At 31.9% G+C, this 13434-nt stretch overlaps 1 protein-coding gene across 1 annotated transcript in view; it reads left to right on the top strand.

Annotated features, from left to right (window-relative positions):
* LOC131975215 (protein NLRC3-like) overlaps positions 1–5510 on the top strand; it is a 35875-nt gene extending 30365 nt beyond the window's left edge. Inside the window, exon 7 of the mRNA XM_059337818.1 lies at positions 5195–5510. Within this exon, the coding sequence (XP_059193801.1) occupies positions 5195–5411 (217 nt within the window). The 3' untranslated portion in view covers positions 5412–5510. The remainder of the gene's footprint in view (positions 1–5194) is intronic.
* The last annotated feature ends 7924 nt before the right edge of the window (positions 5511–13434 follow it).

Here is a 13434-nt window from a genome sequence, read left to right as displayed (position 1 = left end):
AGTCATTTTGTGTCTTTTCTTAAGTAATTTAGGTTTTTTTGGTCATTTTGTGTCCTTTTTAGTAATTTTGTCTCTTTTTTGTGTCATTTTCTTTCTTTTTTTTAAAAGTAATTTAGGTTTTTTTTGTGATTTTGTGTCTTTTTTGTCATTTTGTGTTCTTTTTAGTAATTTTGTGTCCTTTTTCTGTCATTTTGTTTCTTTTTTTTAAGTAATTTTGGATTTTTTGGTCATTTTGTGTCGTTTTTAGTAATTTTGTGTATTTTTTCTGTCATTTTGTGTCTTTTTCAGTAATGTTGTGTCTTTTTTCTGTCACTTTGTGTGATTTTTTTAGCAATTTTGTGTCTTTTTTCGTCATTTTGTGTGATTTTTTTAGTCATTTTGTGTCTTTTTTTGTCATTTTGTGTCTTTTTTAGTTATTTATGTCTTTTTTTGGTAATTTTGTGTCTTTTTAGTAATTTTGTGTCTTTTTTGTTCATTCTGTGTCTTTTTTAGTGAATTTTTTGTCTTTTTTAAGTAATTTAGTTTTTTTTTCTGTCATTTTGTGTGATTTTTTTAGTTATTTTGTGTCTTTTTTAAGGAATTTAGTTGTTTTTTTTGTCATTTTGTGTCTTTTTAGTTATTTTGTGTCTTTTTTGTCATTTTGTGTTCTTTTAAGTAATTTTGTGTCTTTTTTTCTGTCATTTTGTTTCTTTTTTTTAAAGTAATTTAGTTTTTTTTGGTCATTTTGTGTCGTTTTTAGTCATTTTGTGTCTTTTTTCTGTCATTTTGTGTCTTTTTAGTCATTTTGTGTCTTTTTTGTTCATTCTGTGTCTTTTTCAGTAATGTTGTGTCTTTTTTCTGTCATTTTGTGTGATTTTTTTTGTAATTCTGTGTCTTTTTTTTAAGTAATTTAGGTTTTTTTCTGTCATTTTGTGTCTTTTTTCTGTCATTTTGTGTGATTTTTTTAGTTATTTTGTGTCTTTTTTAAGGAATTTAGTTGTTTTTTTTGTCATTTTGTGTCTTTTTAGTTATTTTGTGTCTTTTTTGTCATTTTGTGTTCTTTTTAGTAATTTTGTGTCTTTTTTTCTGTCATTTTGTTTCTTTTTTTTAAAGTAATTTAGTTTTTTTTGGTCATTTTGTGTCGTTTTTAGTCATTTTGTGTCTTTTTTCTGTCATTTTGTGTCTTTTTAGTCATTTTGTGTCTTTTTTGTTCATTCTGTGTCTTTTTCAGTAATGTTGTGTCTTTTTTCTGTCATTTTGTGTGATTTTTTTTGTAATTCTGTGTCTTTTTTTTAAGTAATTTAGGTTTTTTTCTGTCATTTTGTGTCTTTTTTTTGTCATTCTGTGTGATTTTTTTAGTCATTTTGTGTCTTTTTTTGGTCATTTTGTGTCCTTTTTAGTTATTTTGTGTCTTTTTTGGTCATTTTGTGTCTTTTAGTAATTTTGTGTCTTTTTTTCTGTCATTTTGTGTCTTTTTAGTTATTTTGTGTCTTTCTTTGGTCATTTTATGTCCTTTTTAGTTAATTTGTGTCTTTTTTTGGTCATTTTGTGTCCTTTTTAGGTCATTTTGTGTCTTTTCTTAAGGAATTGAGGTTTTTTGGTCATTTTATGTCCTTTTTAGTTAATTTGTGTCTTTTTTTGGTCATTTTGTGTCCTTTTTTAGGTCATTTTGTGTCTTTTCTTAAGGAATTGAGGTTTTTTTTAGTAATTTTGTGTCTTTTTTGTGTCATTTTCTTTCTTTTTTTTAAAGTAATTTAGGTTTTTTTCTGTGATTTTGTTTTTTTTTTTGGTTATTCTGTGTCTTTTTCAGTAATGTTGTGTCTTTTTTCTGTCATTTTGTGTGATTTTTTTAGTCATTTTGTGTCTTTTTTTGCCATTTTGTGTGATTTTTTTAGTCATTTTGTGTCTTTTTTATGTCATTTTGTGTCTTTTTTAGTTATTTTGTGTCTTTTTTGTCATTTAGTGTCTTTTTTAAGGAATTTAGTTTTTATTTTATTTTGTGTCCTTTTTAGTTATTTTGTGTCTTTTTCTTTCAATTTGTGTCTTTTTTTAAAGTAATTTAGTTTTTTTTGGTCATCTTGTGTCTTTTTTTAAGTAATTTAGTTGTTTTTTTGTCATTTTGTGTCCTTTTTTAGTTATTTTGTGTCTTTTTTTGGTCATTTTGTGTCTTTTTAGTTATTTTGTATCTTTTTTTGGTCATTTTGTGTCTTTTCTTAAGTAATTTAGTTCTTTTTGGTCATTTTGTGTCCTTTTTAGTAATTTTGCGTCTTTTTTGTGTCATTTTCTTTCTTTTTTTTAAGTAATTTAGGTTTTTCTGTGATTTTGTGTGATTTTTTTGGTTATTTTGTGTCATTTTTGGTCATTTTGTGTTTTTGTTTTTTTAGTAATTTTGTGTCTTTTTTCTGTCATTTTGTGTCTCTTTAAAGTAATTTAGTTTTTTTCTGTCATTTTGTGTCTTTTTTGTCATTTTGTGTTCTTTTTATTTATTTTGTGTCTTTTTTTGGTCATTTTGTGTCTTTTTTTTAAAGTAATTTAGGTTTTTTGGGTCATTTTGTGTCATTTTTAGTTATTCTGTGTCTTTTCTTGGTCATTTTGTGTCATTTTTAGTAATTTTCTGTCTTTTGTTTGTCATTTTGTGTCTTTTTTGTCATTTTGTGTGATATTTTTTAGTTATTTTGTGTCTTTTTTTGGTCATTTTGTGTCTTTTTTTTTTTTAAAGTAATTTAGGTTTTTTTGGTCATTTTGTGTCGTTTTTAGTAATTTTGTGTATTTTTTCTGTCATTTTGTGTCTTTTTAGTAATTTTGTGTCTTTTGTCTGTCATTTTGTGTCTTTTTTGTCATTTTGTGTGATATTTTTTAGTTATTTTGTGTCTTTTTTTCCGTAATTTTGTGTCTTTTGTTTGTCATTTTGTGTCTTTTTTGTCATTTTGTGTTCTTTTTAGTTATTTTGTGTCTTTTTTTGGTCATTTTGTGTCTTTTTTTTTAAAGTAATTTAGGTTTTTTTGGTCATTTTGTGTCTTTTTTTAGTAATTTTGTGTCTTTTGTCTGTCATTTTGTGTCTTTTTAGTTATTTTGTGTCGTTTTTGTTCATTCTGTGTCTTTTTCAGTAATTTTGTGTCTTTTGTCTGTCATTTTGTGTCTTTTTTGCCATTTTGTGTGATATTTTTTAGTTATTTTGTGTCTTTTTTCCGTAATTTTGTGTCTTTTGTTTGTCATTTTGTGTCTTTTTTGTCATTTTGTGTTCTTTTTAGTTATTTTGTGTCTTTTTTTGGTCATTTTGTGTGTTTTTTTAAAGTAATTTAGGTTTTTTTGGTCATTTTGTGTCGTTTTTAGTAATTTTGTGTCTTTTTTCTGTCATTTTGTGTCTTTTTAGTTATTTTGTGTCGTTTTTGTTCATTCTGTGTCTTTTTCAGTAATTTTGTGTCTTTTGTCTGTCATTTTGTGTCTTTTTTGTCATTTTGTGTGATAATTTTTAGTTATTTTGTGTCTTTTTTTCCGTAATTTTGTGTCTTTTGTTTGTCATTTTGTGTCTTTTTTAAGTAATTCAGTTTTTTTTCTGTCATTTTGTGTCTTTTTAAGTAATTTAGTTTTTTTTATAGCAATTTTGTGTCTTTTTTTGGTGATTTTGATACTGCCTCCAGCGGCCCCCAGGTAATTTGAGTTTGAGACCCCTGCTCTCAAGTAACGATAAACTTTAACAACACAGACACAAGTACACACTTCACAGGTACGCAGTTAATTTGTCGCACTGCTCCTTTTGTTTAATAAACGGACCGCTCCAGTTTGACTGTAGCTGCGCTAATGGCGCTAACGAAGCTAACTGAGCTAACCGAACTAACTGGACAACGGTGCCTGGACTCCAGTACTCAAAGACGAACAAAATTTTTAGAATAACAACATTTCTTACTCCAAGTTTTAGGGCTGCTGAGCTCATTTTTTGGGGTGCTGAAGCCTCGCCCATGGGATGCAATAAGTTGTAGATGTTTCAGAGAAGCATCTAAGTGTAATTAAATGTAATGTGGTGCTGTTAGACTGCATTGATAGTCCAGGTGCTGCCTCCCTTAGTGCAGCAAACGGCAGAGCAAACACTTTTTCCACCACAGTGAAAATGTTGTTTTTGAAAGGCTAAACGCCAGCAACAATAAACTGAAGCAGAATATTTCCTCAGATAAAACATGTTGTGAATCTTGGAAACGATTGCGTCTGTCTGCTTTAAATAAATGTGGACTTTTCAACGCTCTGAGGTTATTGGAGACGTTTGGAACGTCCCTCATCGTCCCTCAACATCCCTCTCTTTTCACCTTGTTCTTCATCAACATTATTGGGCTTTTTAAACCTTTCTGACACTTTTAGCAGCAGGTGCAGCAGCTGTTTGACTTAGAGAGAAGCCACTCCAGTCCAGATGGTGGCGCTAATTTACCTCTAAGCTGCTTTTCAACCCACAATACACAAAAGACCAACAATAATACTAAAAAAGAGGATGAAAGAGAAGAGAGCGAGGCTCACATTTTGTCCAAAATGTTTCCACATTGTAGAGTTTGAGTTTTCTTTGAGACAAAGTCAAAGAAGAGGTGAACTTTCCAGTAAACAAAGCCAACATCCTGAGAGCCCCTCCACCTCTACTGATCTGCTTTATCAGCTCTGTAGTAACGTTACATTGAGCACGCTCTGTCACACACTAGTGGCTCTGTTAGTCCCTTTGTAAACTAATATAATATGGACATCACATTGTCATATGGCTCCATGTCAACGTTCCTCTAACGTTCCTTTATTAGCAGAGAACGTCTCTCTCTCTCTCTCTGACTGCAGAGCATCTGTGATACAGCGAGGGGAGATCATCACTCATAGATGGGCTCCTAAAATAAACCACATGCTAATAATAGTGAATGTGGCTGTATTTAATGAAGCTCAACATGTGTTGTGTCTGTGTATTTATCAGCTGATGTACTCAGACAGCAGCTCATCACACAGTCAGCTGCTGGGACCTCCAGGTTCATTCTGCCAGTGAACCAGAGCTCAAAAAAGAGTTTTAGCTCCAAAACATGAACTTCAGCCCGTTCAATCAGTCAACAAATGATAATGTTACAATCTTTAGAAGTAATTCTACTGTAAATGGATCATGAGTCATTAAATGAATTAAATGTGAGATGAAAAGAAATCAGAACAAAGTGTTAGAACTGATTATATTTAAATGTTATTTTATCTGTAATCACAGACTTTCTTCCTGTGGACTCTCTGAGACTGAATGTGAAGTCGTGGCCTCAGCTCTGAAGTCCAACCCCTCCCATCTGAGAGAGCTGAGCCTGAGTGACAACTACCTGAAGGGTTCAGGATTGAAGCGGCTGTGTGCTGGACTGGAGAGTCCAAACTGCAGACTGGAGATTCTGAGGTCAGTTCCTGTGTTGTGCTCACACACAGTGTATATCTGCTGAATTTAAATCATGATTGAGGTTTCAGATGTAGTTTGGTTCCTTTGTTTTCTGAGTTTGCCTGAGCACAGATCTGTAACCCAGTTTGTCGGTCCGTTCTCTTTCACTTGGACTCACATATCACAGAAATCCTTGTCAGGCTTCAGGTCATGTGTTTGGGTCTGACCCACCAGTGGTTTGGACCAATCAGTGTCCTGGGAGGAGCTACTGGTTGCTACGGCGACGCTTTGGATGTGTGTGACGTCAGCAGTTTGTTGAAAACAATATTGTTGCTCAGGTCAAATCTTTATTGTTGTTGTATGAGACAATGAAACAGAGAAAGAGGCGAGTGAAGGTGCTGCAATATCATCAGTTCTATTAAAACAGAGAGTTTCTTCTTCATTAAAGGAAGATCAAAGAACACTGAAGGCTTTTCCTGATGGAAGATGTTTTAGCTCTTCTCCCAACTGGCTGCAGCAGCCTGTGATAGACGCTGATAGACACATAGTTCATCCAGTCACCTGGCAGCTGTTTATGAAAACATAAATACAATACATAAGCACATGAAAGAAACATTGTTGGATATTCAGTGCAGAAACATGAGAGATAATCTAATTGTTGCTGGCATTCAAGAGGACAATGCTGACCCTGAAACAACGGTGAGAGAATTCATGTCCAAACATCTTAAATTTTCTCCTGAGGTTGTGAAGGACATTGCATTTTCCAGAGTTCATAGAGAGGGTAAGAACCGGCCAATTATAGTTCGTTTTGAACACTACAAGCAGAAAGAAATGGTCAAGAGTCATGGAAGGGAACTGATGGGGGCTTCCCTCTGGCTGAATGACCACTTCCCTGCTGAAATCAATGCCAGGAGGAAAGTTCTGTTGCCTATCATGAAGGAAAAAAGGGCTCAAAAATGTAAAGTGGCACTGACTGTTGACAAGCTTTATATTAATGGTCAGCTATTCCGAGACTCAAAAATAACTCCCTGGCTCTTTTAACATGGTTTAATATGTTTTTTCTTGTTTTTCACTGAGTCCATATGACTCATTCTTTGAATGATATTTCTGGCACTAAACTGGGTCTTGAAAAGGGGCTAGTTTTAGCTCATGTTAATATATGCAGCTTGCGCAATAAGGTTGAGGAAATAGAAAGCATTGTTCGCAGGAATAGTATTAATATTCTTGCCATTTCCGAGACACATCTTAATGATTTTTTGACCGACATGGATGTAAATATTGAGGGGTTCACTATTTTTAGAAAAGACAGGAATCAGTTTGGAGGAGGTGTGGCCATCTATGTTCAGAATATTTTTCCTGCCAAAGTACGTTATGATTTAATGAAAGATGATATTGAAGCTATTTGTGTACAAGTCTATGTCTCGCACCTTAAGCCTATTTTAGTATGCTGTTACTACCGTCCTCCTAGTGCTGATGCTCTATATCTTAATGATCTGTGTAATATTTTTGATAAGTTATCTGATATGAATAATGAAATCTACCTATTAGGTGATATGAACATAGATTGGTTGGGTAAGCCTGGTACAAACAAGAACAAGGTCCTCTCTATTTTGAATGCTTGTAACCTGTATCAGATTGTCACTCTGCCCACCAGAAATAGTATAGACAACGACGGTATCACCCTGAATTAATGTATTGATCACATCTATACTAATGTTCCTGATCTATGCTCTAAAGTTGTTTCTGTGCCAATTGGTTTTAGCGACCATAACATAATTGCTGTTACCACAAAGACAAAGCTTCAGAAAGTCAGAGCAAATGTTATTTATACTCGTTCATATAAAAAATTTCACAAAGACTATTTTATCAAAGATATATCAAGTATAAATTGGAGTGATGTATATAGTGAGGGTGACCCTGAGGCTGCACTTAGCTTATTTATGTCCAAATACATGAAAATTGTTGACGAGCATGCTCCTTTAAAAAAGTTTTCAGTCAAACATAAAAGAGCTCCATGGATTGATAACACTTTAATGAATTTAATGACAGAGAGAGACGCTGCTAAAAAAGTTGCTATAAGGTCTGGATTAATTGAAGACAGACGCAAGTATTGCTCTTTGCGCAATCAAGTCACAAAATTAAACAAAATGAAAAAGAGGGATTACTATAAACAAAGATTAAATACTGCTAAATATGAGGGGAAAAATCTTTGGAGTGTTTTTAATGAAATGATGGGTCGCAAAACTCATGTTTGTCCTCCCTTTGTTGAATCAAATGGTTTTGCTCTCACTAAGCCAAATGACATTGCTAATCATTTTAATAAGTTCTTTTTTTAAAAAAATATCCAAACTTAGAGAAACCATGGATACCTCAGATAACCATAAATCAAAGGACATAATTACGAATATTATAATGAATGACAAATTATGCACTTTTGAATTTCACCAGGTTGAAGTCAAAGAGGTGGAAAAGCTCCTCTGCTCTCTTCCTGACAATAAATTAGTGGGTGTAGATAATCTGGAAAGTAAACTGTTAAGGATTACTGCCAGCTGTATTTCATCTCCTGTGACTTATATCATTAATAGATGTTTATGTGTCTGCAAAACTCCTATGTTGTGGAAGACAGCCAAAATTGTCAAAAAAAAAAAAAAAAAAGGTTTTTAATGAGAGCAACTCCAGACCAATTAGCATAATACCAGTCCTGAGTAAAATCATGGAGAAAGTTGTATATATGCAAATTCATGATTATTATTTTTTTTACAAATAACTTGATAACTATGTCTCAGCATGCCTACAGAGCTGGCCACTCCACGTCCACTGCCTTGATAAAAATGACTGATGACTGGTTTAGAGCTATTGACAATTCTTTAATGGTGGGGGCTGTGCTGCTAGATTTTACTGCCGCCTTTGATCTGCTTGATCACGCTCTTCTGATAAAAAAACTTGAATGTTATGGTTTTGGCCCACTGGCTTTAAAGTGGATTTATAACTATCTGTCATCTAGATCACAACAGGTGCATTTAAATGGTGGTATATCAAACAGTGGGGAGCTATTATGTGGTGTGCCTCAGGGCAGCTGCCTTGGACCGTTACTGTTCATTGTGTTCATTAATGATCTTGCTTGGGCTACTGAGAGAGCAGAAATTGTGTTTTAATGCCGATGATGCTACCTTGTATTATGCTGCGCCTTCATGCAGCGAATTGAATGATGTTCTTAATAAGGAACTGCAAATTCTGCATGACTGGGTTTCTTGTAATAAGTTAGTCCTTAACAATCTCAAAACAAAAAGCATTTTAATAGGCACAAGACATAAGTTATCTTGTAGCCCAAAGCTGGATTTACAGTTAAATAATGTAACTGTGGAACAAGTAGAGGCTGTTAAACTACTGGGTGTAATGTTGGATTCTAGGCTTTCTTTCAGTAATCACATTAGTCAAATTATCTTAAAAATGGGAAGAGCTGTTGGTATCTCTAGGAAATGTGCTTCCTTTGTTGCTCGACCCCTCATGTGTCAGATTGTGCAGAGTTTGGTGTTGTGCCACCTAGACTATTGTTCTGTGGTCTGGGCATCCACTGCTAAAACTGAGCTCAAAGAGCTGCAGATTGCCCAAAACAAGGCTGCAGGTTGGTATCGGGCTGCTCCACCCGGTCTAATGTTAACCACATGCATGATTCCCTCTCATGGCTGATGGTAGATAACAGGTTAGCATCAAGCACTGCTGTAATGTTTCAGTCGTCTTGATTAATGACGCGCCTGACTTTTAAATTAATCAATTTGTGTGTAGAAACTCCTTGCACAACTATAGCACTAGAGGGTCCAGTAACGGTCAGCTTGAAGTGCCTCACCCAAGAACAAAGGCCTTATCGCGATCTTTTATCTATAGAGCAATTACTCTGTGGAATAATCCGCCTCACTACCTCTGTTGCACTGAAAGTAAACAGGTATTTAAAAAGAAAGTGAAATTTTATTTTATACAAGCTGTACATTTTTAAATGTTGTTCTTACCTTTCCTTTTCTTACCCTTTTTAGGTTTATTGTGATTGACCTTACCTGTAAATGTTTGATAAATTGAGAATATGTTTTTTCTGTATATTCTGTGCTGTTCCTGTGGACCCCAGGAAGACTAGCTGGTTACTAAGGTACCAGCTAATGGGGATCCTTAATAAATAAACAAATAAACAAATAAACATGTATAAAAGTATCTCTCTTTCAACCATCAGACAATAACTAATATATATTCAGTGTTTTCTTTTGCAGCATTGTTATGAAGCTATCTGATGCTTCTACTGACTGAAGAGTTTAAACTGAAGAGGCTTTGAATGTTTGACTCCACGATTCCTAAAACAAATATTGTAAATGTTTGTTGTTTCCATTTCCAAAATTCCTCCTGACATATTTGTCATGTTAGAAACTTTGGTATCTAGCTACGATACAAAGTATGTGATGTATATTTTCTCTCTGGAATGATGAATACTATATCAGATGGAATACAGCAGGTTAGTGCTGAATGTCAGAGAATGTTTTTGTTCTAATAATTTGCCGTTAGAAGTAATATGAAGGAGAAATATGATGAAGAAATGTGTTTAGAGCAGCACGTTACGAGGGAACACAAACGGTGGAGAGCACAACATTTGATGGTTCATTTAATCTGTTTTAAATATCTGAAACAACACATAGAAAAGGAACACTTGAACTGTGTAATATCTGTCTTCTACTGGAAATTATGTCACTGGAGTTTTATTGTTCTCAACGTAGCTTCAATCAATTATTTCTGTCTTATTTCTTCTCAGCAGCTTCTGAACTATTTAATATGAAGGAATGTTTCCAGTTTCTACAGAATCTATAATTCTTGCTTGTTTTGGGAGGATGTGGAGGGAAGCCATCCTCCATCTGAAAGAACAAAACATCTCCAGTTCTCTTCAATAAGAGCTCCAACTTTACATTTAGTTCCCAACAATGAATGAATAAGGAGCATTTTTAAAGTCTGCTCATTGTTTTCTCTATGAACCTGGTCCCCCTGATGTTAGTCATGTTTTCCATGGGCTCTTATCATTGGATGCAACAGGGGCCAGTCTAGGGTCAGAGCTTTAGGGCTGCTGAGCCCCACTGAGCCCCGCTGCCACCACCCACCCTCAATCAGCAGTCATTAGAAGTGATTACATTGAACTTTACTGTCACTGAACAAAGTAACAGCTACTTGGACAACAAAATGCTAAATACAGGCCATCTTTCTCTCTTTCCCTTGGCACTGACAACCATACACAAATATATTGGAGCAGACCATTTCCTACATTCTTAGTTATTTTGTGTCTTTTTTTTGGTCATTTTGTGTCTTTTTTTAGTTATTTTGTGTCTTTTTTGGTCATTTTGTGTCTTTTTTTTGTTATTTTGTGTCTTTTTTTCCGTCATTTTGTGTCTTTTTAGTTATTTTGTGTCTTTTTTCCGTCATTTTGTGTCTTCTTTAGTAATTTTGTGTCTTTTTTCTGTAATTTTGTGTCTTTTTAAAGTAATTTAGGTTTTTTTTATGTCATTTTGTGTGATTTTTTTAGTCATTTTGTGTCTTTTTTAGTTATTTTGTGTCTTTTTTGGTCATTTTGTGTCTTTTTTAGTAATTTTGTGTCTTTTTTCTGTAATTTTGTGTCTTTTAAAAGTAATTTAGGTTTTTTTTTGTGTGATTTTTTTAGTTAATTTGTGTCTTTTTTGTTATTTTGTGTCTTTTTTTGGTCAATTTGTGTCTTTTTTGTTATTTTGTCCTTTTTTGGTCATTTTGTGTCTTTTTTAGTTATTTTATGTCTTTTTTGGTCCGTTTGTGTCTTTTTGAAGTAATTTAGGTTTTTTTCTGTCATTTTGTGTCTTTTTTAGTTATTTTGTGTGTTTTTAGTTATTTTGTGTCTTTTTTTGGTCATTTTGTGTCTTTTTAGTTATTTTGGGTCTTTTTTGATCATTTTGTGTCTTTTTAGTTATTTCGTGTATTTTTTCTGTCATTTTGTGTCTTTTTTGTCATTTTGTGTCTTTTTAGTTATTTTGTGTCTTTTTTTGTCATTTTGTGTCTTTTTAGTTATTTTGTGTATTTTTTTTGGTCATTTTGTGTCTTTTTTTAAGTAATTTAGTTTTTTTTGGTCATTTGTGTCCTTTTTAGTTATTTTGTGTCTTTTTTGGTCATTTTGTGTCTTTCTTTGGTAATTTTGTATCCTTTTTAGTTATTTTATGTCTTTTTTTGTCATTTTGTGTCTTTTTAGTTATTTCGTGTATTTTTTTTGGTCATTTGTGTCCTTTTTAGTTATTTTGTGTCTTTTTTGGTCATTTTGTGTCTTTCTTTGGTAATTTTGTATCCTTTTTAGTTATTTTATGTCTTTTTTTGTCATTTTGTGTCTTTTTAGTTATTTCGTGTATTTTTTTTGGTCATTTGTGTCCTTTTTAGTTATTTTGTGTCATTTTTGGTCATTTTGTGTCTTTTTTAGTAATTTTGTGTCTTTTTGGTCATTTTGTGTCTTTCTTAGTAATTTTGTGTATTTTTTTGTTATTTTGTTTCTTTTTTTCTGTCATTTTGTGTCTTTCTTTGGTCATTTTGTATCCTTTTTAGTTATTTTATGTCTTTTTTCTGTCATTTTGTGTCTTTTTAAAATAATTTAGGTTTTTTTCTGTCGTTTTGTGTGATTTTTTTTTTAGTTATTTTGTCTTTTTTTCTGTCATTTTGTGTCTTTTTTTGTCATTTTGTGTCTTTTTTTAAAGTAATTTATGTTTTTTTCTGTCATTTTGTGTATCTTTTTGGTCATTTTGTGTCGTTTTTGGTCATTTTGTGTCTTTTTAAAGTAATTTTTTTGTTTTTTTGTCATTCTGTATCCTTTTTAGTTATTTTGTGTCTTTTTTCTTCATTCTGTGTCTTTTTTTGGTCATTTTGTGTCTTTTCTGTCATTTTGTGTATTTTTTTGGTCATTTTGTGTCTTTTTTGGTCATTTTGTGTCTTTTTTGGTCATTTTGTGTCTTTTTAAAGTAATTTTGTTTTTTTTTGTCATTTTGTATCCCTTTTAGTTATTTTGTGTCCTTTTTTTGGTCATTTTGTGTCTTTTTAGTTAATTTGTGGGGTTTTTTTTGTTCATTTTGTGTCTTTTTGAAGTAATTTAGTTTTTTTTTTGGTCATTTTGTGTCTTTTCTTAAGTAATTTAGGTTTTTTTGGTCATTTTGTGTCCTTTTTAGTAATTTTGTGTCTTTTTTGTGTCATTTTCTTTCTTTTTTTTTTAAGTAATTAAGTTTTATTTCTGTGATTTTGTGTGATTTTTTTGTGTCTTTTTTGGTCATTTTGTTTCTTTTTTTTTAGTAATTTTGTGTCTTTTTTCCTGTCATTTTGTGTCTCTTTAAAGTAATTTAGGTTTTTTTCTGTCATTTTGTGTCTTTTTTGTCATTTTGTGTTCTTTTTAGTTATTTTGTGTCTTTTTTTGGTCATTTTGTGTCTTTTAAAAAAAAAGTAATTTAGGTTTTTTTGGTCATTTTGTGTCGTTTTTAGTAATTTTGTGTCTTTTTGTGTCTTTTCTTAAGTAATTTAGGTTTTTTTTGGTCATTTTGTGTCCTTTTTAGTAATTTTGTGTCTTTTTTGTTCATTCTGTGTCTTTTTCAGTAATTTTGTGTCTTTTTTCTGTCATTTTGTGTGATTTTTTTAGTCATTTTGTGTCTTTTTTTGTCATTTTGTGTGATTTTTTTTTAGTCATTTTGTGTCTTTTTTATGTCATTTTGTGTCTTTTTTAATTATTTTGTGTCTTTTTTGTCATTTTGTGTCTTTTTTAAGGAATTTAGGTTTTTTTTTCATTTTGTGTCCTTTTTAGTTATTTTGTGTCTTTTTTTTTGGTCATTTTGTGTCTTTTTAGTTATTTTGTGTCTTTTTTGTCATTTTGTGTCTTTTTTAAGGAATTTAGTTTTTTTCTTCATTTTGTGTCCTTTTTAGTATTTTTTGTGTCTTTTTTGTCCATTCTGTGTCTTTTTTTGTATTTTTTTGTCTTTTTTAAGTAATTTAGGTTTTTTTCTGTCATTTTGTGTGATTTTTTTTGTTATTTTGTGTCTTTTTGTGATTTTGTGTCTTTCTTTGGTCAT

Source organism: Centropristis striata, chromosome 7 (genome assembly GCF_030273125.1).
Source record: "Centropristis striata isolate RG_2023a ecotype Rhode Island chromosome 7, C.striata_1.0, whole genome shotgun sequence".
In the NCBI taxonomy this organism is placed as follows: domain Eukaryota; kingdom Metazoa; phylum Chordata; class Actinopteri; order Perciformes; family Serranidae; genus Centropristis; species Centropristis striata.
The sequence above is the reverse complement of the archived record's forward strand: the minus strand, read 5'-3'. Positions and strand labels throughout refer to the sequence as shown.